This window comes from Anabrus simplex, chromosome 1 (genome assembly GCF_040414725.1).
Source record: "Anabrus simplex isolate iqAnaSimp1 chromosome 1, ASM4041472v1, whole genome shotgun sequence".
NCBI classification, from domain to species: Eukaryota; Metazoa; Arthropoda; class Insecta; order Orthoptera; family Tettigoniidae; genus Anabrus; species Anabrus simplex.
The window spans coordinates 1,086,211,349-1,086,237,483 of NC_090265.1; the positions used below are offsets into that span (position 1 = coordinate 1,086,211,349).

The 26,135-nt window shown below is 37.7% G+C and overlaps 1 protein-coding gene across 1 annotated transcript in view; it reads right to left on the reverse strand.

Annotated features, from left to right (window-relative positions):
• LOC136858025 (protein disulfide-isomerase A5) overlaps window positions 1-26,135 on the reverse strand; it is a 268,246-nt gene that overhangs the window by 63,592 nt on the left and 178,519 nt on the right. The window contains exon 7 of the mRNA XM_067137231.2: window positions 9,207-9,507. Coding sequence (XP_066993332.1) covers window positions 9,207-9,507 — 301 coding nt within the window. The remainder of the gene's footprint in view (window positions 1-9,206; window positions 9,508-26,135) is intronic.

A 26,135-nucleotide genomic window follows, 5' to 3' on the forward strand; every position in this document is an offset into this window, starting at 1 on the left:
TATTTCTCATCTGAACAGTGTTATGTGGCTGAAGATGTTGATAATATACGAAACATGTACCACTTTTAACCATTAAATTGCCTTAGGCAATCATTGTATCGACTAGGTGGAAAATAAATAAATACTTAGTTGTGAATCTATTGAAGTGCAATACAAACCATGAAGCTAATTTTATGTAAACATGTACCATACTCAAACTTAATATAATGACAGTGTTATAGTCCTAAAGACTTACCTAGTATTGAATAGGTGGTTTCAATAAATTAATTGTTTAACATTTAATAACTGAATTTCAATACGGTCAAAATGAAAATAATCACTTGTTACCAGCTACTATCGAAAGTCAAACAAATCCGATTTTACCGCAGAAAGCAGAAACAAGGGTGGGTATTCAAAATCCGCACAATAACGTTGTTCATCCATATAACCGTAAAACACACACAAAATCGGCACATTTTACAGAAAAACCGAAATACTTGGCAGGTATGCAGTTGCTATGGAATGGGAGTGGGTATCTCGCACATATTCTGAGTCATGGCCCTCTTTGTGCTCAGAGAGCTAGGACTATACAATCCACCGGTTGTCCATAACCCGTTAGAGGAGAGATCCTCACTTGGACTATGTGCAAGTAGGGTAGCGTCCTGCTTCATGAATTTACCAAGCTCGGAACATTTTAAGGCAAGCCTTGGCCCTATAGGAGTAACGGAGTCCCACTCCCATTTGACACCTTCTTGGAAACAACTTGGCAAACAAAATAGAATTCGATGGGGAGCTATCAATATTAATGGGGCTTATGGAAGAAAGAAAGAAGAACTGGCTAAGTCAGCAAAAAGGATGGATCTGGATGTGCTAGGAGTAAGTGATATTCGGGTAAGGGGAGATAACGAGGAAGAGATAGGAGATTATGAAGTGTACTTGATGAATGTTAGAAAGGGAAGGGCAGAGTATGGGGTAGGGCTGTTCATCAGGAATACCACTGCACACAACACAGTTTCTGTTAGGCACATAAATGAGCAAATGATGTGAGTAGATTTAGCAGTTGGAAGAATTAGGACCAGAACTGTCTCAGTGTACTCATCATGTGAGGGTGCAGTTGACAAGTTTTATGAAGCATTGAGTGACATCATAGTCAGGGTCAACAGCAAGGATAGGATAGTGCTAATGGGTGATTTCAAGGCAAGAGTTGGAAACAGAACTGAAGGATACGAAAGGGTGATTGGTAAATGTGGGGAAGATATGGAAACTAATGGGAATGGGAAGTGTTTGCTGGACTTCTGTGCTTGTATGGGTTTAGCAGTTATGAATACATTCTTCAAGCATAAGGCTATTCGCCGCTACACATGGGAGGCTAGGGGTACCAGATCCATCAAAGACTATATCTTAACCGACTTCGAATTCAGGAAGTCTGTTAGGAATGCACGAGTTTTCTGGGGATTTTTCGATGATACAGTCCACTATCTGATCTGTAGTGAACTAAGTATATCTAGGCCTAGGATAGAGAAAGTGAAATTGGTCTGCAAACGAATAAGGGTAGAAAATCTCCAGGACGAGGAAATTAGACAGAAGTACATGAATATGATTAGTGAAAACGTTTGAACAGTAGACAGTAAGCAGGTTCAGGATATAGAAAGAGAATGGGTGGCATACAGGGATGCTGTAGTAGAAACAGCAAGGAAATGTGTAGGAACAACTGTGTGTAAAGATGGGAAAAAGCAAACATCTTGGTGGAATGATGAAGTGAGAGCAGCTTGTAAACGTAAAAAGAAGGTTTATCAGAAATAGCTCCAAACAAGGGCCAAGGCAGACAGGGAATTGTACGTAGATGAAAGAAACTGAGCGAAACAAATAGGTGTTGAATCCAAAAAGAAGTTGTGGGAAGATTTTGGTAAGAAACTGGAAAGGCTAGGTCAGGCATCAGGGAAACCTTTCTGGACAGTAATAAAGAATCTTAGGAAGGGAGGGAGAAAGGAAATGAACAGTGTTTTGAGAAATTCAGGTGAACTCATAATAGATCCCAGCGAATCGCTGGAGAGATGGAGGGAATATTTTAAACATCTCAACGTAAAAGGAAATCTTGCTGGTGGTGTTGCGAACAGCCAAGCTCATTGGGAGGAGGAAAATAATGTTGGTGAAACTACGCTTGAGGAAGTGGAAAGGATGGTAAATAAACTCCACTGCCATAAAGCAGCAAGAATAGATGAAATTAGACCTGAAATGGTGAAATATAGTGGGAAGGCAGGGATGAAATAGCTTCATAGAGTAGTAAGATGAGCATGGAGTGTTGGTAAGGTACCTTCAGATTGGACAAGAGCAGCAATTGCACCTATCTACACTAGCGTCAGAAAGTTTAGACTCAGCCATGAGTTTTCACTTACCATGAAAGATAGGGGCTATTTGTTGAAAATAACATGGAAATACCTATGTTTTTAGAGCTAACTAGTTTTATTACACATTTCACTAGATTTTCCTTTACACTGATCATGCACAGGGAGCTAGGAACACAATCACAACATCTTAAGCAATCACACTGCCTGTTCATCAATGTGTCCAACCTTTGCTTTGATTAGGTACTGCTTTACAGATGCGTGGCATTCTAGCTGTTAATTTTTACAAAGTCTCTGTATTTATTCATCCCCAGGTTTCTAAAAGACATTGCCACAACCCATTCACACTGCCTGGCACCATTTCTTTCACTTTCCTGTCAAGTTCTTCCCACAAAAGTTCAATAGGTGTCAGATCGGGTAATTGAGGAGGCCAGACCATTAATTCCAATTTTCCTTCAGCTTATTTCCTTTCCAGATACTGCTTGCACAAATAAGAGGTGTGTTTAGGATCATTGTCCTGCTGTAGAACAAATCCTTCACCAATCAGGTTCATTCTGGATGGCACGGCATTGCGTGAAGGGAAATGGTGATATTGTTTCTTTTCCAGTATTCCCTCCACTTGCACCAAATCACCAACCTGATTATTTCCAAAATATCCCCACACCATCACATTTCCTCCTCCACGCTTCACAGACGGAATTATGCAGGATTCCACAACCCTTTCGCCGGGGCGGCAACGAACGTATTTGCAAGTAATCAGTTTCATTTTCCGTATCAAATTCTAATCACAGAGAATTGCAGTAATTGAAAATCTTCCACCTTTTTGATACTTTTTATTTGCTTTTTAGCAAATTATAAACAGGACATGTTTCGTTCTCACTTGAGAACATCTTCAGCTGTTGTTAAGCTTAGGTGAATCACTAAGTTTCTAAATACATTATTTTCAGGTACATTGTTCCCCTTACAAGACTATCTGAATATAAATTAAATTAAAATGATGTTAAAACAATGTGGGGGGTTAATGGGTTAATGAAATGAGACTGGATGAATACGTAGTTGGTCTGCTTAAAAACTATATCTTGACACTGTTCAAATTATTGTTGAATGTTAATTTCTTTCACTCCTTCCAGGTAGGCTGTTATTTATTTTGAGCTTGCTTAATTTGCCCTAAATTGAGTCTAATGCGGAACTTTGAAGCTGATTGCCAGTCAATTTTTGAGAAGGGAGCTTCATCTCAATTTCTGAAATGAAATGAGGAAAATAGGAATTTGTTTTTTGTAATGAAAACATGTGTCTTTACATAATAACTTAATGTATAAAATGGTTCCATATCTTACTGTTGTTAGACTCCAATTCTACCGTGACCCTAATCTAATAGAATCTAATAGAAAAACAACTCAGCCAATCAGAAATAGAAGATTTTATTAATATACTCAAATTCGTTACGAAACACAATTACTTCACTTTCAATAAGAAGATATATAGACAGGAAGGCCTCCCAATGGGTGCTCCCGCTTCGGGCATTTTTACCTCGAACATACCAAAATAATAGGACAAATAGAAGGTCTCAATTTATGGATACGCTTTGTAGACGACACTTTTATAGTAATAGACCGAAGAGTGAACAACAGTGACGATATCCTCAATAAATTAAATACACTGGATTCTAGAATAAAGTTTACAGTAGAAAAAGAAGGTTCCATAAATTTTTTAGACATAAATATAACATGGAAAAAGGAAGAGTTTGTCTTCAAGACACACAAAAAACCCACTTTTACTCCCATTACAATAAAGAACTACTCATCGCATCCTGAATCACAAAAAAAGGTCAGCTTACTACAGTTACATATATAGAGCATTTAATATACCCCTTACACACACGGAACGAGAAAAAGAACTGCTCTTTATTCGTAAACAAGCCCAATACAACGGATTCGAACTAAAAATAGTAAACAAAATAATCGTAAAATTCAAATAGAAGTTAGAAACTAATCTAACACCTGAAATAAAAAAGAAAGATAAATACACGAAGTTCACGTTCAATAACCCTAACTTATATACAGTAACCAATTTGTTTAGAAAATATAACTATAAGATCGCGTATTCAACCAGCAATAATACAAAGCAAAAATTCTTTAATTACAATAGTGTTAATTCCATAGGAAAAAACAAACATTCAGAATCAGGAGTTTACAAATTCAAGTGTCAACAATGTGAAAAATCTTATGTCAGGCAAACAGGGCGCAGTTTTACTGTAAGATACCTAGAGCATGTCAATGCTGAAAGACATTAAAAAATTTCTGCGATGGGCCAACACATGAGTACAACCGGACAACTATAGAGCAGGTTTTAACTATATTGCGTAAAATAAACAAAGCAGCTCTTCTAAATACATTAGAAAATCTATATATTTATTTAGAACAAAAAAAAGCAATCAGGACAATAACCTGAATGATACAACTGACAATAGAAACCCTATATTTGAAGGGATATTATCAAGTTAGGCCTGCTGCCATTTCTTGACGGATACAGTACTTTTGTATCCATCTCTTGGCACAGGCCAGAGTAAAGTGTAGCTTCCACCGAAGTCCCAGTCTCATCCATGGCTGTGACAATATGGAAGCTGCTGGGGTATGGGTGGTGCTGAGTAATGACATTCAGAGCACGACTAGTGCATGAGTGTTATGAAAGGTGTTGCTCATAGGGTCAGTCGTGATGCAATAGCACTTTCTGACCCAGTGAGGAAAGCAATGGCAAACTACCTCACTCCTCGTCTTGCCTAGTACGCCTCATTTTGGTGCTGCCATTGGTTTTTGCGGTTTCCTTATAACCGCATAACCTTTGGTGGTGCAATTTGAGGATCCAACCAGCCTCTGGGCTGATGACCTAACAGACAGACATTATCAAGTCTTAAAACTTTAGGCAAAAGAAACAACACAGACAATAAAAGGATAAATAAGAACGAGCCTCCACCATTTTGTACATCCATTCTCCCCACCCCTTCTAAAGCCGAAGCTGTGACAGTACGCGACACGCCTCCTCCCCTCTCCGCAGCCTTGCCTCCCCGAAAGGAGGAGCAAACAACAGAACACACACACCATTACTATACTAGACGTAAAGCAGCTTCAAACGTTCCCCCTCCAGGGTCACGGTAGAATTGGAGTCTAACAACAGTACGGAATGGAACCATTTTATACATTAAGTTATTATGTAAAGACACATGTTTTCATTATAAAAAACAAATTCCTATTTTCCTCATTTCATTTCAGAAATTGAGATGAAGCTCCCTTCTCAAAAATTGACCGGCAATCAGCTTCAAAGTTCCGCATTAGACTCAATTTAAGGCACATTAAGCAAGCTCAAAATAAATAACAGCCTACCTGGAAGGAGTGAAAGAAATTAACATTCAACAATAATTTGAACAGTGTCAAGAAGCCAATCATTAAAAAAAAAAAACCTTTTAACTGGAAGACAAACAGATATTTTAGTGTAACAGAGTTGAAACTTTGAACAACTATTCCAATGAATAAATATAGTTTTCAAGCAGCCTAACTATGTATTCATCCAGTCTCATTTCATTAACCCATTAACCCCCACATTGTTTTAACATCATTTTAATTTAATTTATATTCAAAGAGTCTTTAAGAGGAACAAAGTACCTGAAAATAATGTATTTAGAAACTTAGCGATTCACCTAAGCTCAACAACAGCTGAAGATGTTCTCAAGTGAGAACGAAACATGTCCTGTTTATAATTAATAATTTGCTAAAAAGCAAATAAAAAGTATCAAAAAGGTGGAAGATTTTCAATTATTGCAATTCTCTGTGAACGAAAGTATTGGCAACGACTAGAACCAAATTTTCCAAATTTAGATTTACCCGTCCAAAGCACCCTTTTTCATTGTTCGGTGGTCCAGTTAGCATGCATTTTGGCCCATTGTAGCCTTTTCTGCTTGTGTACACTTTTCAACAATGGTTTCCATGCTGCTACGCAACCAAACAATCCCACCTCAAGCAGACAATTTTTCACTGTTGTCACAGACACAGGTTGTTCTCTTGTTTTATTTATCTCTGAGCAAATATCTACCGCTGTACGCCTTTTGTCACGCTTGCTGAGGATTAAAATATGGTTATCTTCAATTTTAGAAGTCTCCCTTGGATGTCCACTGTGTGGCCAATCCTCATGACTACCCGTTTCCTCTCTGTGTTTCACTGCTCTGCAAACGCTGCACTCTCCAATTTTCAATTTTTCGACAATTTTTCGGTTTGACCATCCTATTTCTTTATAAGCACAAGCCTTGGCTCTGTTTTCTTGGGTTATATTAGCCTTCTTCCCCATATTCGATTGTTTGATGTGTGTTGTTACCATAGTTATGCCCAGATAACAACAATGTAGAAAATAAACAATCTGTTACAGAGATTAACATACAACTGCTCAGGATAACTTCTATAGGCTAACTGTCGACTTCCAAGACAATAAGGAAACAACAAGGACACGTAATCACGTGAGAGAGGCACGTTTGTTACCTGGAAAAAGGCCGGAAGTTATCCAAGTAATCACATGAGAGAGGCATGTTTATTACCTGGGAAAGGGCCGGAAGTTATCCAGGTAGAAGCAGGCAGTAAGAGCTGGGGACCATAAATCTGTCAATTTCTTTGAAAAGATAAAGTAAAATCTTTCGATATGCACTGAAATAGCTTTATGAAAGTACTGAAAGCATCCATACATAAGTAACAGAACTAAAGTACCACTTACCATCACACAGAAAATAATTATTTAAGAAAATTATTAGTCTTCGTAGGTGAGACTAAACTTTCTGACGCTAGTGTATAAGCAAGGGAACAGGAAGGATTGCAACAACTATCGAGGTATCTCACTGATTAGCATTCAAGGCAAAGTATTCACTGGCATTATCAAAAAAGGCTTTCACGGCTGGTTCTATTGCTATTCACTGGCATCTTGGAAGGGAGAGTGCAATCAGTGGTTGAGAGGAAGTTGGATGAAAACCAGTGTGGTTTCAAACCACAGAGGGGCTGTCATGACCAGAATTTCAGTATGCACGAGGTAACTGAAAAATGTTACGAGAGGAGTAGACAGCTGTGTTTATGTTTCATAGATCTAGAGAAAGCATATGACAAGGTACCAAGGAAAAAGATGTTCGCCATACTGAGGGACTATGCAATTGAAGGTAGATTTTAAAATCAATCAAAGGCATTTATGTTGACAACTGGGCTTCAGTGAGATTTGATGCTTGGTTCAGTGTACTTACAGGGGTTAGACAAGGCTGTAATCTTTCACCTTTGCTGTTCGTAGTTTACATGGATTATCTGCTGAAAGGTATAAAGTGGCAGGGAGGGATTCAGTTAGGTGAAAATGTAGTAAGCAGTCTGGCCTATGCTGACGACTTGGTCTTAATGGCAGATTGTGCTGAAAGCCTGCAGTCTAATATCTTGGAACTTGAAAATAGGTGCAATGAGTATGGTATGAAAATTAGCCTTTCAAAGACTAAACTGATGTCAGTAGGTAAGAAATTCAACAGAACTGAATGTCAGATTGGTGATATGAAGCTGGAAAAGGTAGATAATTTCAAGTATTTAAGATGTGTGTTCTCCCAGGATGATAATATAGTAAGTGAGATTGAATCGAGGTGCATTAAAGCTAATGCAGTAAGCTCGCAGTTGCGATCAACAGTATTCTGTAAGAAGGAAGTCAGTTCCTGGACGAAACTATCTTTACATCGGTCTGTTTTCAGATCAACCTTGCTTTAGGGGAGTGAAAGCTGGGTGGGATCAGGATATCTTATTCATAAGTCAGAAGTAACAGACATGAAAGTAGCAAGAATGCTTGCGGGTACAAACAGGTAGGAACAATGGCAGGAGGGTACTCGGAATGAGGAGATAAAGGCTAAGTTAGGAATAAACTCGATGGATGAAGCTGTACGCATAAACCGGCTTCGGTGGTGGGGTCATCTGAGGCGAATGGAGGAGGATAGTTTACCTAGGAGAATAATGGACTCTGTTATGGAGGGTAAGAGAAGTAGAGGGAGACCAAGACGACGATGGTTAGACTCAGTTTCTAATGATTTAAAGATGAGAGGTATAGAACTAAATGAGGCCATTGCACTAGTTGTAAATAGAAGATTGTGGCGACGTTTAGTAAATTCACAGAGGCTTGCAGACTGAACGCTGAAAGGCATAATGGTCGATAATGTATGTATGTATGTATGTATGTATGTATGTATGTATGTATGTATGTATGTATGTATGTATGTATGTACATACGTCGTACATATGTTTCATTACTTGAACATAATATTTACATTTCACTTCTTTGAACAACAGACAAGGAAACCAATTAATATTGAACAATTTTCAAAGAAACTTATGATGTCTCCTTTTATGATTATAGAGAAGAATGTGGAAACAATGTATTAATAATTTTTATTTTCAATTTACTAAAAAGACTAAACAGGATTAAGGTGAGCCTCCGTGGCTCAGACGGCAGTGTGTCGGCCTCTCACCGCTGGATACCGTGGTTCAAATCCCGGTCACTCCATGTGAGATTTGTGCTGGACAAAGTGGAGGCGGGACAGGTTTTTCTCCGGGTACTCGGGTTTTCCGTCATATTTAATTCCAGCAACACTCTCCAATATCATTTCATTTCATCTATCATTCATTAATCATTGCCCCAGAGGAGTGCGACAGGCTTCGGCAGCCGGCACAATTCCTATCCTCGCCGCTAGATAGGGGCTTCATTCATTCCATTCCTGACCCAGTCGGATGACTGGAAACAGGCTGTGGATTTTCATACTAAACAGGATTAAATATTCTGGGTATTTAAAAAAAGAATGACAGAAGTAACATGTGACAAAAATGGACTTACATGGGGCATAAAACATGACCAATACATGTTTCTTCTTCTTGAGGAATGGTTTGAAAGTGGCTTCTGTAAGGTGGACCACCTCAGTCACTTCTTCACTCCATGGCACTTCAGGTGGAGGTGGTGGTGGGGGCTCTTTGGGATCCTTCATGAACTCAACAATCTTAGCTGCATCACGAACATTGGCATCAAACATGACTTCTCCATTCTTGAAGTACTTCACAGTAGGATACCCTCTAATGTTATACCTCGCACCAAGACTGGCTTCCTTTGTAGCATCCACTGCTGCTAGCACGCCTAAAATCTGAAAAAAAAAAGAAAAGAAATAAAAGTAATTAGCAATATAACTTCTCCTCCCCAAAAAAGGGGTAAGCTGAGGCAAACTTAAACTTTCAGCAAACATTCAATGCATAATTTTCATACTTATGGGTAGAGATACAATAATGTATCATACAATCAACAATACAATAGGTACAATACAATCAACATGAACGCTAGAGGAAATGTAAGAACAAGATACTACTACTACTACTACTATCATAATACTCAGGAAAGAGTTATGTGCAAAGCTGCGGGCAAAACGTACGCCGAATTGCTTAAAACAGTAAAGGAAGGAGTAAACATCGAAAAAAATTGGCGTTAAAATAAAACGAATAAGGGAAACGGCAAAGGATGACCTTATACTTACTGTACAAGGCAAAGGAAAGGCTGACGTATTACAATGTGAGATAACTAAAAACGTCAAGGATATAGAAGTTTCAACAAAAAAGGAAGGAGCCACAATTCTAGTGTACGGTATGGATCCGGATTTAAATGAAAACTATCTTAGAGCAGCACTCTCCTTAGAAGCTGCTGTTGAAGAATCTCAGATCAATATTACGTCCGTAAGACCGGGGAGGTTCGGAAATCTGAATGCTACCGTAATCTTGCCAACGGAACCATCGAAAATACTGTTAAAGAAAAAGAAAATAAATGTGGGATGGGCAACCTGTATGGTGAAGGAAAGAATTACAGTTGCAAGGTGTTTTAAATGTCTTGGATTTGGACATAAAGTGCCACACTGCGATGTTAAGGATGACCGATCACGGAGCTGTCTAAATTGTGGACAAGAAGGCCATTTGGCGAAGGATTGTGGGAACATTTCGTTTTGCACCATGTGCCAAGTGGAGGGCCACCGCTCAGATCAAATGAAATGCCCTACTTACAGGAAGCTAATATTAGAGGCAAGGAAGTTGAATTCAAACGACCAATAATGGACATACTGCAGGTGAATCTCATGAGGAAATCCGACGGTCATGACATTATGTATGCGACAGCCTTGGAAAAGAAAGTAGACTTAGTGCTTGTTAGCGAGCCAAACAGAAGGCGAGTAGCTGAAGGTGGTTGGTTCACGGACAAAAGATGTGATGTAGCTGCATATTTTTTAAATGATAAGTTGGAGGTGCTAAGCATAAGGGCAGAAGAAGGATATTTGTGTATTCAACTTCAGCAATATCAGATTTATTGCTGTTATATCTCTCCTAACATCCCTTTTGATATTTTCAAAGCTGAAGTAGATGTAATAGTTCAGGACTGTATGGCGTCAGGTATTGAATCTATCATTCACGGAGACCTAAATGTCAAGTCGCCTCTGTGGGGGGCACCAACTGCAGATCGTAGGGGAGAATATTGGGCAGAATGGATAGCGACCCTAGACTTGGTGGTTCATAACACTGGAATCTTACCAACTTTTTCCAGAGGGAACTCAGAGTCTTTCATAGACGTCACCTGCTCAACACAGGGTATAGCATCATTCATTGTTGACTGGGAAGTTATGGAAGATGAATCTCTCAGCGACCATCGTTTTATTTATTTTCAAGTTAAGGGATCGAAGAAGCTTAATGATATCACGAAAACAGTGTGGAACTATAATTGGGAAACTTTTAAAATTGCAATCAAGTGGATGTCACAAAGTGTAGATACAGTGCAACATACTCTAAAAGATGTAACTGCTGTTCTTAAAGATGCTTGTAGGACCAGCTGATTGAGGGGATCAACAAAATATAAAACACGAGTCCCTTACTGGTGGAACAATGAAATAGACATGCAAAGGAAAGACTGCAATCGCAAGAGACGAATTCTTACAAGATCTAGGAAAAAAATCAGCCAGGTCAACTTAATACAATTAGAAACTGACTATAAGGCATCAAAGAGGCAACTAATGAAGCTAATAAAGGATTCTAAGAGAAATCTCTGGCAAAAGCTATGCGAAGATCTAGACAGTGATATCTGGGGGGCGGGATATAAGATAGTGACCGGTCGAATAATCAACAGGGTACCAGTTCAGCTCCCAGCTGATAGAAGGAAAGCCATAGCAATGGAGTTGTTCCCTTGTACTAATGACAGACTTGAAACGGAATCAGATTTTTGTGTTGCAGAACCGTTTACTGTAGTTGAGTTACAAGAGGTAGCACGCAATATGAAGACTGGTAAGGCACCAGGTGTAGATGGAATCCCACCAGAAGCCATCAAGTATGCAGTTGAGGTGGCACCTGGTTGGTTCTTATCAGTCTTCAATGATTTACTAAAGAAGCGTGAATTCCCCGATGAGTGGAAAGTAGCCAAGCTAGTGCTGTTATTGAAGGCAGGGAAACTATCATTAGATCCATCAGCGTACAGGCCACTTTGCTTATTAAACACCTTGAGCAAACTTTACGAAGGATTGATTAAAACTAGACTGGAGAAAGAACTTGAACAACAGGGAGGACTTTCTTCGAACCAGTTTGGATTTAGAAAGGCTAGAACCACAACCTAAGCTATTGAGAGGGTGATTCAAATACAGGCAGAAAGCAGTGAGAAATGGGCTGCCTTGATAATGCTAGATGTCAAAAATGCTTTTAACACTGCTTCTTGGAGCATTATTTTGAAAGAACTTCGTAGGATGAACATTTCTCGGTATCTACAACAAATAATCGTTAAGTACTTCAAAGGACGAAGAATACGACTTCATGATTTAGAAGACCTTGAAATGAGTGCTGACGTTCCACAGGGATCTGTCCTAGGACCCACTTTGTGGAACATTCTATATGATGGTGTCTTACGCCTGCAGCTGACAAAAGGGACATCTATTGGTTATGCAGATGACGTTGCAATAGTGGTAATAGCAGAGAATGTAGAAGAACTGACCTTCCAAGTAAATGAATCACTGAGACGAGTTAACCTTTGGATTGTAAATAATAAATTGAGATTGGCTCCACATAAGACTGAGGCTGTAATTTTGAAAGGTTCCAGGAATTGGAAAAATGTCTGTTTCTTATTAAATGATACAGTGATTATCCCAGGGAAGTCTGTACGATACCTTGGGGTTCTTATTGACAGGAATTACACATTTGGTGCACATGTGAAGGCAGTAACCCAAAAGGCAGAGAAGAAGGCATCGGCCAGACTTATGCCTAACATCGGGGGACCAAGAACAGTTAAGAGACAGATTATGTGCTCTGCAGTATATTCCATCTTTATGCTGCACCTATCTGGCACAATGCACTCAGGAGGAAGATTCACCGAAGAGCTATGGAAAGAGTACAGAGGAAAATGCTGCTCAGAGTTACCTGTGCATATTGAACTGTTTCGACAGCAACTTTACAAGTTGTAGCTGCCAGTATTCCCATTGACCTCCTCGTTGTAGTGAGAAAACTTTGGCATGAAAGGGGTGTGACTATATCTGCTGAAGAAAAGAAAGCCTTGAGGAACCAACTCTTACTAGACTGGCAAGACCGATGGGATGGCACAACCGATGTTGGCCAATGGACAAAAAAGCTAATATCCGACATAGGAGACTGGCTTAAATGTAGACATCGGCAGGTAGATTACTATCTGTCGCAGATCCTGACAGGACATGGAAGATTCGGCGTATACGCCATGAAGATGGGAAAGACGCAGGGAGATGGTTGTCAGTACTGTTCTGAAAGGGATACAGTAGAACACACTTTTTTCTACTGTGTTCGATGGGAAGAAGAACGAAGGAAAGCCTGCCAACAACTTGGCCGACGACTCACGCCAGGAAATTGGTTCAGATTATGTTAGAGAACCCGTTTGCCTGGAACACAGTAAAGGCAATGGCGACAAGCATTATGGGAATGAAGGAAAAAGAAGAGAAAGGAAGAACTTAATAATATACATCACTCCATTCTGATGTCATGCCGACAAGCAGTTCCAGAATGGGCTGAGTGAAGAGAGCAGGGGTTTTTAGTTGGTGGAAATCCAACTCCCACACAGAGTGGTGTCTTTAAAAGATTTTCCCCTGCCATAACAAAAAAAAAAAACTACTACTACTACTATGGCCTCAGTTATCAAGCTTCTAAAATGGTGCTATCTAGGCACCAATTTTGATATTTCAATTGTGCTGTTATCTAGCAACATAAGTAGAATTTTACTGGACTGGACAAATACATTTATTTTTTGTAGCATGACTGATTGTGCCACCAAAGATCTTTAACATGCAAAAAATGCATCCTTCAAAAATAGATTACTGCAGCTGGGATTGAAACCGCGTACTTGAAATCATGAGACGGACAATCTACCAATGATCCTCCAAGATGGAGATGTAGGCAGGAAAAGATTGCTAGAGTTAAAAAGCCGAGATGACATAGGATAGATCTGAAAGAACTAGTACCAACAAAAAATGAGAGCCCATCCATGAAAATAATAAAAGGTGAAAATATAGTGTGTTTGTCCTTGCCCTTTTCATGTTTGTCCCTGATGTTCACTCTACTCACACAAGCCTGTCATTGAGTTTATCCTTGTGTGTGTTCCTATCATCCTTTGGAGCTTCCTTTGATGATTTATTCATAATACAGGGTCTTTCACTCAAAGAGGGGCCGGCGCGGCGCAGCAGGTAGATGGGTGAGCTGGTCAGACGAGCACATGGCAACTCAATGAGCCTGGGGCCGGGAGAGCGCCCGTATGAATCGCATGTAAATAACAAGCCAGGCCCACTTTGAGTGAAAGACCCTGTATATACCTATAATTGTGTAAACAATGTAACAGGTGAATCAGTCACCCCTATTTATAGAACCATCAGTTTATAATCTAATGTAAAAACATCTCCCCTATCTTTTGATAAAAAATTCTTGTGTAGATCCAAGGCTTGAAATACATGTATTTGTCACTGAGAAATTAGCAATAAGGAGGTAATCACATAAAATCCTATTATGCTGTATAAAAGAAACACTTTGCATCGATCAGAAACTATGTTGATAATGAAATGTTACTTAGGGACAGCAACAACGGACTTCTCCGAGGCCACAGTGGTTAAAGGCCAATGCTGTGTTTTGTGTTCAGAGTTTCAAACACGATGCCAGCAGAATATTTTTATGCATTTCAATTCCATGTGAACTGCAACAATGAAGACGAATGGCAATTATGACCACATTTCACATACCTTACTATGTTTGCATGTTAGGCAGACCTTAAAAGGACCGTTTATAGAGGAAGCAAATCTTACAGCAGGAGGCACAATGAGACTGTAGATCAACATCAGACTCCTTGACCCACAGTGAGCTGATATATAAAGCAAATGGTCAAAATGTAACTACCTTACACTACATAATTCCATGCAGCTGATTGAAACATAACACATTGCATATTATAACCCTGCATTCACTAGGGGACCAAAAAATTTGAAAAATTACTTGAGTGCGAAAGTCTTATGGCCTGATTTTAAGCCTTTATTGAACATTCAAGCAGTAGTAACTACATGGTGTAAGCTATCATATCTTGTATATATACAATTTACATGTCATATTTCAGGTCATAATTTTAAAAAATGCATTTTTGTATCAATTTTGATGTGATAAGGCTGTAAGATACGGTAGTGAATAGACATGTCTGTATAATTGGACCTAACCTATCACATCTTCCACAATCCAGTGTCTACCCTTTTCCTTCACCGAAAAATGACCTCTCAGATCACTCAGATATGCAATTCTCTGGTAACAACTAAGGGGAGGATATGGTTTGTACAGAACAGTAACATTTCACAAAAATGATTTAGAGAGTAGGCTCAGCACTACATAAAAGGATACAGTGTTTTTAAGATAGGTCTCAAGGTCTCACTTACTACCTTTGTACAGTTTTTGCATTGTATAGGGCAGCCTATATCAAACTATGTGTGTATAAAACTGCTACAAGGTGTTGCATAATATAAGACTAAGGGTGGGTTGCTAGAACACATACCTCTAAAAAATGATTCCTCCCTTACTTATTTGATCTTTATTTCCTGGACTTCGGGAGTTGCAGGTAATGCATCTAACCCTGTACGGTTAAATGAGCCTTTAGCAAATGAATCTTGGAACTTGGCGAATGATCACTGCCTGCTATATTGCATCAAAGCTTGTTTCAATAAAATACAGAAGGCACTGAATGTGAAGCAATAGAATGTGTGGATAAATTAACCTTGAAACCATCTGTTTTCTGCTGCACTGGCGTTAACAAATAGGACCTGCATGGATGGCCAGTATCCTAGTAGAAGAAATAGGAAAATTTGTTGTTCTTAAATTTAGCATATAAATGGTATTGCCACATACTGATCCAGGCCAATGAGTGAATACATCAATTATATTCAGTTTTTCAGTACAAACAGCTTGAACATTAATTGAAAAATATTATTTTCTATTTCAGAACCTTTCTGCTTTATTTCCACCTGAATTTTGAATTTGCATGTGGCTGCAGTCCAAAGCTCCAATTACACCTGGAAAGTTATAAGTCAAAAAAACTCTTGCTTTTCTGATTGTAAAATTTGTCTTTGCAGCATGGTTATAACTTGTCTTCAAAGCCTACAAATGCTAGTTGTCACATGCTTAATTTGTGAACTTGTATATGGTCACCAAGTGTTCTTTGGAATGCTCCTGCAGCATAATAATGCAGGGTAATCAGCATTTGATTCATTGCAAATACTGCCATACTGTGTGCTGTTTGCTTTTCGATTTCAGGACAAATTACATGAAACAGCGCTTAAAATCAATATCACCGTAATCTTCCATAGGATTGGACCGGTTTCTAAAAATTCTTGGCCTTGGATTTATTTATAGAAGGTTCAACATAACTACGAATAATAATAATAATAATAATAATAATAATAATAATAATAATAATAATAATAATAATAATAATAATAATAATAATAATAATAATAATCTTCTTCTACTGCTTTTCCCATGCCTGTGGGGTCGCGGTTGTGAACTGTGTCGCACATGTAGATGTGGTCCTGTTTTACGTCCGGATGCCCTTCCTGATGCCAACCTTGTATGGAGGGATATAATCACTATTACATGTTTCTGTGCTGGCTGGTATTGTATTGTGTTGTCCGAATATGAAGAGGATAGTGTTGGAACAAACACAAACAGCCACTCCCTGAGCCAGAAGAATTAGACGTGATTAAATCTCCGGCTTGGCCAGGAATAGAACCCAGGACCCTCTGAACCGAAGGCCTCAATGCTAACCATCCGGCCAAGGAGTCCGACACGCTCATGATAAAGTGATCAAATGTCCTTATATACAGCAGCAATATAAGTACACTACAAAGGTACACATACCTGAATCTGATGTAGACAACATTTCTTTATACACCCAATATTAACGAATTGCATATGAAATGAAATCTAATGAAACAAATATTTACAGGAGCAAAACTATAACTATAACTTATTCGATACTTTAATGAACCATTAGAACTAACAAACCTTCTTGAAACTCTCCTTAGAGCTTAATGGACAATTAGTGTCTATCAGACCAATAAATTCATTCTTGCAACCCACCCCAAGAGACCTTTAATTTTTAGCAGATTGCATATATTCAAGGAAAAATAGGTGCAGTTGATTCATCTGGTGTAATTGGAGGCTAGATTGACTGTATCTTCTATGCTGATGGCAAGAAATTCAAGCCTGAGTTAACTACTGTAACATTCTTTTCATGCTTCAACTCCCAATGACTTACTTTACAAATAAAAAGTATTTATAAGATCCTCTTTTTCAATACAAGACAAACCTTCTGTTAGAGAGGATAATGTCTATACATGTTTCAGCTTAATCTCAAGGCCATCTTCAGTAGAAGATCATTTATTACATTACATAAACTAATTAAAAATATTGATGAAGTGAAATACAAGATCATGATTGTTAAAAGTAAAAACATATTGAGATAAAAAATCCTCTCGTCTGAAAGGCCGTTATGATTAACAATAAAACTTGCTGATTCTTTAAAATGAAACAGTGTTGTACAGCGTACTGAGACCATCAATAACGTGGTTAATAAGTATGCAACATCTGTAATGTAAAAAAAAAGAGAGTATGAGTGGATGAAAACAAATCAAAATATTCTGCGAAAATAAGGCTCAGTCGACTTACTTGTTAAAAAGCTATCGTCTCAAGTGCTACAACCTTGTCAGTCTCAAGTCATATTGACACTAAACTTGTGTTTAGCTTCCAGTGTGTCTGTGCTGATGTGGTTGGGTGGGGCAGAGGAAGAGAGGGAGGCGAACGATGAGGGCTAAGGTAAGGTACGGGAGGGAGATATTGAGGGAAGGACGGGTCTTTTTCTGGAACGTCAGTAGTGCACCTTTTAATTTGGTTTACGACCTTTTCCAGTACCTCTGTCTTATGTTGTTGCGCCACGGTGGGCGACCAATTTAATGCACCGTTTGGTTTATTAATGTTCCCGCGGTGACTTCCTCTATTGCGCCGCGTTGGATCATTAATTAAATATACTCCTGTTTAAACATTGCTCCGGCTACGAAATTCACAACATCGGGTTAAGAATCATACCTAGATTCTATATTATATCATTTACGGAAAATTTACATGAAAATTGGGATATCATGTATGTACACAAGCAATAACAATATGGTGCATATTCGTTTCTCAGGGTAAATTACTTTCATTGTATTCCCATATACTCTAGATAAGTCGTAGATTCCGTTGAAGAGTTGCTATATGCTCAACCAGTCATTCAGTCTCCATATATCTAGGAAATTACCTGATCAACGCTTAGTATTCGGCATAAACAAATTCAATGGATCCAAATATTGTCTTATTACTACGTACTATAAGTTACTTTAGGAATAAACGCAATATTAAAACTATATCTAGTTTATTAGCATGCTAATATATTATAAGTGGAATAATAATTCATTTATCGGCAATAAAGAAAAGGAAATCGTATGAAATTACAAAGATCATTCTTAAATTCTTGACTTCTGAGATAAACATAGCTGAAAATCTTTAAATTACCATAACATTTGTTTACATTTACGTTAACCTTCAATAATATATCATATTTTCAGTATTCAAGTTGATTTATGGGGAAAAATAGGGACCACAACTTTATTCATCAAGGGGGAGTGGAATATCTTCCTGTTATTACTGTTTGGGATTGTCTTTGGGGCATCATTTTGGTTTTCATCTTTCTTTCCGGTCTATTTGTCTGAATTTATTTGGATACATGTTTGGATTCTCACTTCTGACTCATCACGTCACGAGATAAGCATTACGTTGTTTAAATCTGGGTTCAAAAACACCCATGCAGTTATTAACATTCCTATCATAGCCAAATTGAGTAAATTAAAACTGTACACCATCATATGTACATAATAAACCAAATATTCTTACTACAGAGTGCCATAGATATAATAGTAAGTCAGTCTAACCTGCAAAAATTGTGCCTCAAATTCCTAACCATATGCCAATGTATTTACTTATTCTCAAATATCTCTTCGCTGTGCCAAGATTTTGTCAAAGAAAACCGTTCTTCATATTAGCGTTGACGCGCTGAACTTCAAATATATATATATATGCGAGGCTCCATTTTATTCTTGTATATTTATATTACGTAACGTATAACAAACACGTAACCTATCAATACCTTCAGCTTGAAAGTCACTACGAAACATATTATGTTTGGCTCAAGTCATACACTCAACTTAACATGGCCTGAATCCTTCATTTGCAGTGCTAATCCTAATATAAATATTATATGTAACACAGGAATTCGCAATTCAATCATCTATCCCTTACTCATGCCACGAACAGTAAACATATCTCCTCATTCTAACTACATCTTGCCACATTAATATTCCATATCCTTTATATATACCTCCATATTTAAAAACATATTCATTTATCTCCATTTAAATAACCTCTGTGTTACGGTAGAAATACTTAATATCCTGAATATTCTTTCACACACTGCAACTCCGTAATATTTCAACATTTCCTTACAATACAATTATCGTACTGGCCATGACTGCCACTCATATTTACCTCAAATATTAGGTTACGTCTCGTATCTCGCATGCATTTTCTACAACCACAACTGGTTTAACGTTTCACGGTCTGCTCGTATGGATTAGCATTACACATGCACATGTGCTCAATCTGACCTTATTTCCATTAACCTAAAATTATCTCATAAGCACCATAGTTATACTGCAGAAATTGGCACATATCATCGGTTAATAATTGGCATCTATACTCTAGTATCCGTTCATTGGCACTAAATCTCTTACTTCTAGCACTCCTGCACACATATGAAATATTTTTCATCAACTAATTTCAAATTCAATACGATGCAACTCATAATACTTATCTCGTAACGGGATTTTGCTGCTGGATTTCTCCTGGTCTAGGACATCTTGGAATAGGCAGCCCTTGCAGTCCAAAGATTACGTCATCTGTGGCTCCGGCTGGGAATCTTGGCTTGAGCTATTTCATCTTGAGCGATCAATTCCATCTGTTTAAGCTGACTCCATCTTGTCACCAGTTCTCATGAAATGATAAAACAACAAATACATGGTAGAGTGCATATTTCACTGGTGATCAGTAGGTTATTCAATACGTAAATTGCCTTGTGATTCTCGTATTGTTCGTAAATATCTTTCTTAATTTGGTAATTTCTTTAATTCGGCCTACTTTTTGTTAATTCTTTAGCTTAAACAGATATTGTTTCCCACTTGGAAACAATAAATTACGCCTTCCTTAGCATAAATTTGCCGCTATAATATTGATTTTGGCAATGTTCGACTCGGCTGTAGTCTCTTTTTGCTACTTAATTTAGCTGTTGCAATAATAAATATTCTCCTTCAAATCTTCGTTTTTCCTGCCGATATTTTGCAGAAAAAGTCTTCAACGACGTCTGTATATTATTACTTTAATATTTAACGTAGCGCTAATCTTTTTCTTCTCCTTTAGTAGGTTGTGCAGATCCTCTTCAACTCATAACTTTTCTCAAGGTAGTCAAGAATCGGTTCCATTCAAATTTTTTTTTATGGTCCATCATTATTTAATCTTGTGACTCTTTTCTTTGCGACCGGTCGATATCGATTTACTATATCTCTACTCTGTGCATTTGCACATTGCCTGAAGCTATTGTACGCCATATTTGTCCGCTGTTTCCATGACATTTACGGCCGCTAATGTAACGTAATGGTACAGTAGTGAAATTCATTTTTATTCATAAATTGCTGAGAGGGACAAAGGTTTCCAATAGTATATTTCTCTTCTCATTAATTTCATTTAGGTTGTGTGAGGAATTGTTATATTGGTCAATATCGATATAAGTATTCTCTACTATATTGAGTAAGGGACCTTTCTGTTCATAATGTAAGATCTTTAAATCCTGATCAATTGTTGTGTATTTATGATTTTGCTCCCTACAATGTTTGCTCATGGCTGAGTAGCAGATACTTCAAGGTGTTAAGATGTTCGGTGTATCTTATATTGAAACTACGGCCAGTTTGTCCTATGTACATTGAAAAAAAAAAGACTGGCATTTTAATTTGTATATCCCAGAGTTTGTGAATTTGTTGTTGCCACTGACGGTATGAGAATTAAAAAATGTTTTGCATTGGTGTGAATGGTCTTAAAGCTATTTTTAACTTATGTTTCTTAAAAATATTTGAAATAGGAGATACAGTAGAAGTCCGTTACAGCAAGATTTCATAACAGCGAAATATTTACTTGCATAACGGATTGTCGTTATATCCGATTTTTGTATAAAAGTCGGGAAACCACCATACACATTAAAAATCGGTATGAAACGGCAATCGGTTTGTTCAAAACTTGCGTTTCCGCAGATGATATCCACACTACGGCTTACTTGTTTGTTATTTTTCGAAATCCAATACTATGTGAAAGTGTATGTTTAATTTCATTCTGGAAAAATATAGTACCGTATTTCTCCGAATCCAAGTCGAACCCCACTTTTTCCTTCAAAAAATTAAATCATGCTCAAAAGTACTTTGTAAAATCATATGAATGCCTTTGTTGTACAGTAGGTCTACGCATTTTTAGACTACTTTCAGACACAGAACATCGGCTTTCATCATGCCGTAATTTCTTGTGGTTGCACAATTATTCTTTATTTCCGCGGGTTTAACGACCATTAACTTAATATTGGCATCGTAATACCGAAGAGAACCCGTTGAAAATTTGCCAGCAATACCTATTCCATGCGTCTCTACAATACGACGATCCATCAGGAAATTATTCTTGTTGTCTATAAAACTGTTACTTTTACTCAGCGTCAGATATAACCAGCTACCGCTACCCGCACATCTCACTTTCCGGTTAGCGATGTGTAGGCCTAATCGGGGACGCTGAAAGCCAACGAATGAGTTTATTGCGCCAGGGTACGGCCATTCCGCCCTTGCGTTTTTCGTGCACATACTTGCTGTATTTTCTTACGACTGCACAATTATTCTACATTTCCGAGTGTTTAATAACCATTAACTTAAAATTGGCATCATAATATCAACGAGAACCCGTTGAAAATTTGCCGGCAAACGTAGTCTTGGGTTCGGAGAGATACAGTATCACTCCAGAGGTTTCTGTGGCAAACACTTAAGTTTTCTTCTTCAAAAGGCGTCACCTAACCTAACCGTATATGTATCCTGAAAACATATTTGAAACTCATGTAGAGAAATTATAACCTCCTCGCTAAAAATTTACATGTAAATAGCCTTTCCAAAACTTAACCAGACGCGAGAAGATATGAACTATCCTCTGAAATCAGTGATGTACTCTGTCATACCTTGAGGTGTATCACATTCCTACTTAATTTCCGTATGTAACATTAAAATTAAGAGATCATTTACTTCAGTCTTTATTTTTAACGAGTTAACAATTGCTAACGTCCACGTTATTTATGCATTTATTACAAAAACGTGTTATCCTCTTTAATTTTGATTTTTTTTTTAGAACAGCAGTTGACGAGTATTACTAATCGACTCCAACATCGCCTTCGAATGTTGACGAGAGAGCTCGCAAATGCACATAGTGAGAAAACTATACCGTACCGAAGATGATCGATCGCATTTTGTGGCAAACGTTTCAGTTTTCTTATTCAAATAGCATCACCTATCCTTACTTAACAGTACTATACGTATGATGAAAACACACTTCATGCGCCAGTAGAGAAACGATAACCTTCTCGCTATAAATTTTTATAATAGCTTTTCCGTCTTTTAATCAGACGCGAGAAAATATGAACTAAGCTCTGAAATCAATTATGCACTCTGCCATATCTTGAGGTGCATCCCATTTTTACTTAACTGCAGTATTTAGCCTTAAAATTAAGCGGTCGTTTAGTCAGCCTCTTTCATTCATTTGGTTTTTTCTTTATGGAACAGCAGTCGACGGGTATTACTAATCAACGCCGACATCGCCTTCGAATTTCGACGAGAGAACTCGCTAGTGGACATAGCAAGGAAACAATACCGAAGGTAATTGATCGCATGCAATATAATCGCTGGGTGCATAAATATCAGAAACGGAAAAATAGCTCACGCTTAATCACTCGTAATAACGGATGCGTCAGTGATAGGGCTCTCGCTGTAACCGAAGGACGATACACAGTTTAATATAGGAATTTTGAAGGGACAGAAAGATATTGTTGCTATAACGTTCTTGTTATATGCTGTACTCTCTATAGCGGACTTCTAGTATGTTATAATTGTTAAAGGTAAATGTGGTAAACTTCTATTTAGGGGAAGGTTCTTGGGTTTACTTCTAAATTTATTAAGAATTTTGTTCACGAATGCTTTATTGAAACCATTACCTTCAGCTATAGTATAAATGGTGTTATTTCTTTTCTAAAATTTTTACGGGATAAAGGAACATTAAGAGCTCTAAAAATCATACTGTTAAAAGCTGCGTTCTTCTGCATCCCTGGGTGTAGAGAAGTCTGAATTGGGTTTATTGCGTGAGTGGGCTTCCTGTAAATGTCAAAGGAAAGGGTTTTATTATGATTGCGAGTGATAGTTAAATCGAGATAATTAAGAGAATTGTTATTTTCAGATTCTATAGTGAACTTTATATGAAGGTCAATGTTATTAAGTAATTCAAGAACTGTATTGCTACCTGTAGTATGGGAATCTAGGATAATGAAAGTGTCATCAACGTAGCGTGTCCAGTGTTTGATACCGTTAATTTTGCCTATGATATGAGTGTGTTCAAGGAAATCCCATAAATGTCTGCGAGGATTCCTGAGGCCAGTGACCCCATAGGAAGGCCCTTCTGTTGGTATACAGTATTATTAAAAGTGAAGAAATTATTATTTAATGTAAATCTGAGGATCTGAACAAACTCATCTATCTCACCTACAGTCAACTTACTGAATTTGGAAAGATTAATTTTGACTGTTTTAATGGTTTTATTAATAGATATTCGCGTACATATTAACAATGTCAAAGGAGTGAAGGGTGTAATGTTTTGGTAAAGTAAGATCTTTAATTCTATTGCCAAGTTCTAGGGAATTTTTAACTGACGTATTAGTTTGGAAAAAATAATATGTTTTAAGAAAATTGTTAATATACTGAGATATTTTGTATGTCGGACTATTTCTGAAATTAATAACGGGTCTTATGGGGACATCAGCCTTGTGAATTTTCAGTAATGCTTTCGCCGTAGGTAACTTGGAATTAATGATAAACAATTTTGGTTTCTCAAGGTCATTAAACAAAAATAAGAGGTTCTCAATTAAAGATTTCAGTTCTCTTTGTATTCTATTTGTGGGATCTTTTTGACTACATTAAAATTATTGTTAGTTAAAAAAGGAGTGTGTTTTGTTTACGTAGTCACATTTTTCCATAAATACAGTGGCATTGCCTTGCCTTGATTAATATTAAATCATTATCTTTAATTTTCTTGAGATTGCATATGTTGGTGAAATGTTCTTTATTTGAGTTTACTAGTATGTTCTTGATTAAAAGAGAAAGTAACTTTCGTTTTACTTCATATCTAACCTCATCTTGTATGTCCGTAGGCAACCTGTTAATCGCTAATTCGAACTCATCCAACGTAATGATTGTATCGTCATATTATTGTTAAAGGTAAATGTGGTAAACTTCTCTTCAAGGGGAGGTTCTTTTCCCAAAGTGGTCTTGGGGTTACTTCTAAATTTATTAAGAATTTTGTTCACAAATGTTTTATTGAAACCAATACCAAACACTGGACACATTACATTGATGAAACTTTTATTATCCTAGATTCCCATACTACAGATAGCAATACAGTTCTTGAATTACTTAATAACCTTGATCCTTATATAAAGTTCACGATAGAATCCGAAAACAACAATTCTCTTAATTATCTCGATTTAACCATCACTCGCAATTATAATAAAACCTTTCCTCCAATCATGACAATATCGTGCTGCCAGTCTGATATTTATGAAGTTTGAGAGAGTGTATTTGTGTGGCAGTGTTGTATAGTGAGAAATAGACTGTGGACTGGCTCAATTCGGTCACATACAAACTACAGTCAGTCTAAAAACATGTAAGCTCTTTAGGCCTTTTCAATCGTGAAATTACCAACATTTTGCCCCAGTGTAACAGTGGACTCATCAGTTGGATTGCTACACCTTTCCAAGACACTGGCGGCTAGTGCACAGCTGATACACCACTACAAGTCTCCTATGTAAGACAATGCAGTGACAGTGCACTAGGGGGAAGCATGTACCTCCACTTGCATAAATGCCTGCCTTGGCCTTTATATCAGAAATCATCAGTCTATAAGGCTATGTGGGAGTAGCTTGATAAATTTTACCAAGTGCATCAAGTTGGGTGGCATTTTATGTCAGCGGTGACTAGAAGTATCCTGCAGAAGAGAGGATAATATGGCGCGAGTTTGGAGACAGATCTTCGTAGGAAGGTCAGACTGTGGACGGCTCTGGAGTTCCGGAACATGAGACGTTAAATCCAGGCACGGAAGCAGGAAGCTATGCAAGTGAGTAACCATCTAGTCTAAAGGTGGTAAGAAAGAGGGGAATAATATGTGGGATTAGGGTTGGTCCGATTTTTTACAGGAAATTGTAAATACAGTATTAATTTGTAAATTTTACATGATCTTGCTTCTTTAGAATATATACATATATTTGAGTCAAACAGAAATTAAATTTATTTATGGTAGCCCTGTAAGCATGCTCTATCATTTTTCAACATTTGTGGAGAGTAGCAGGTAAGGCCCAAGCAGGAGAGTACCAGTTTAGCAGCTCTATGAACATAACCTGAGTAGAATCTTTTATGCTCTACCATATTATTATTATTATTATTGTTCTTGTTATTAATATTCTAAATTGACGAATCCTATGGTGACCTCTGGCGCCCATTTACCTAAATTTTCGGCAAATTATAAAGCCAGTCTTCTTCTTTTTCTACTGCTTTTCCCACACCTGTGGTGTTGCGGGTGCGAACTGTGTCGCACATGTGGATTTGGCCGTTTTATGGTCGGATGCCCTTCCTGGCGCAACCTTACAGTATATGGAGGGATGTATACACTATTGCGTGTTTCTCTGGTGGTTGGTAGTGTAGTGTGTTGTTTGAATATGAAGAGGAAAGTGTTGGGACAAACACAAACACCCAGTCCCTGGACCAGAAGAACTAATCAGAGGCGATTAAAATCCCTG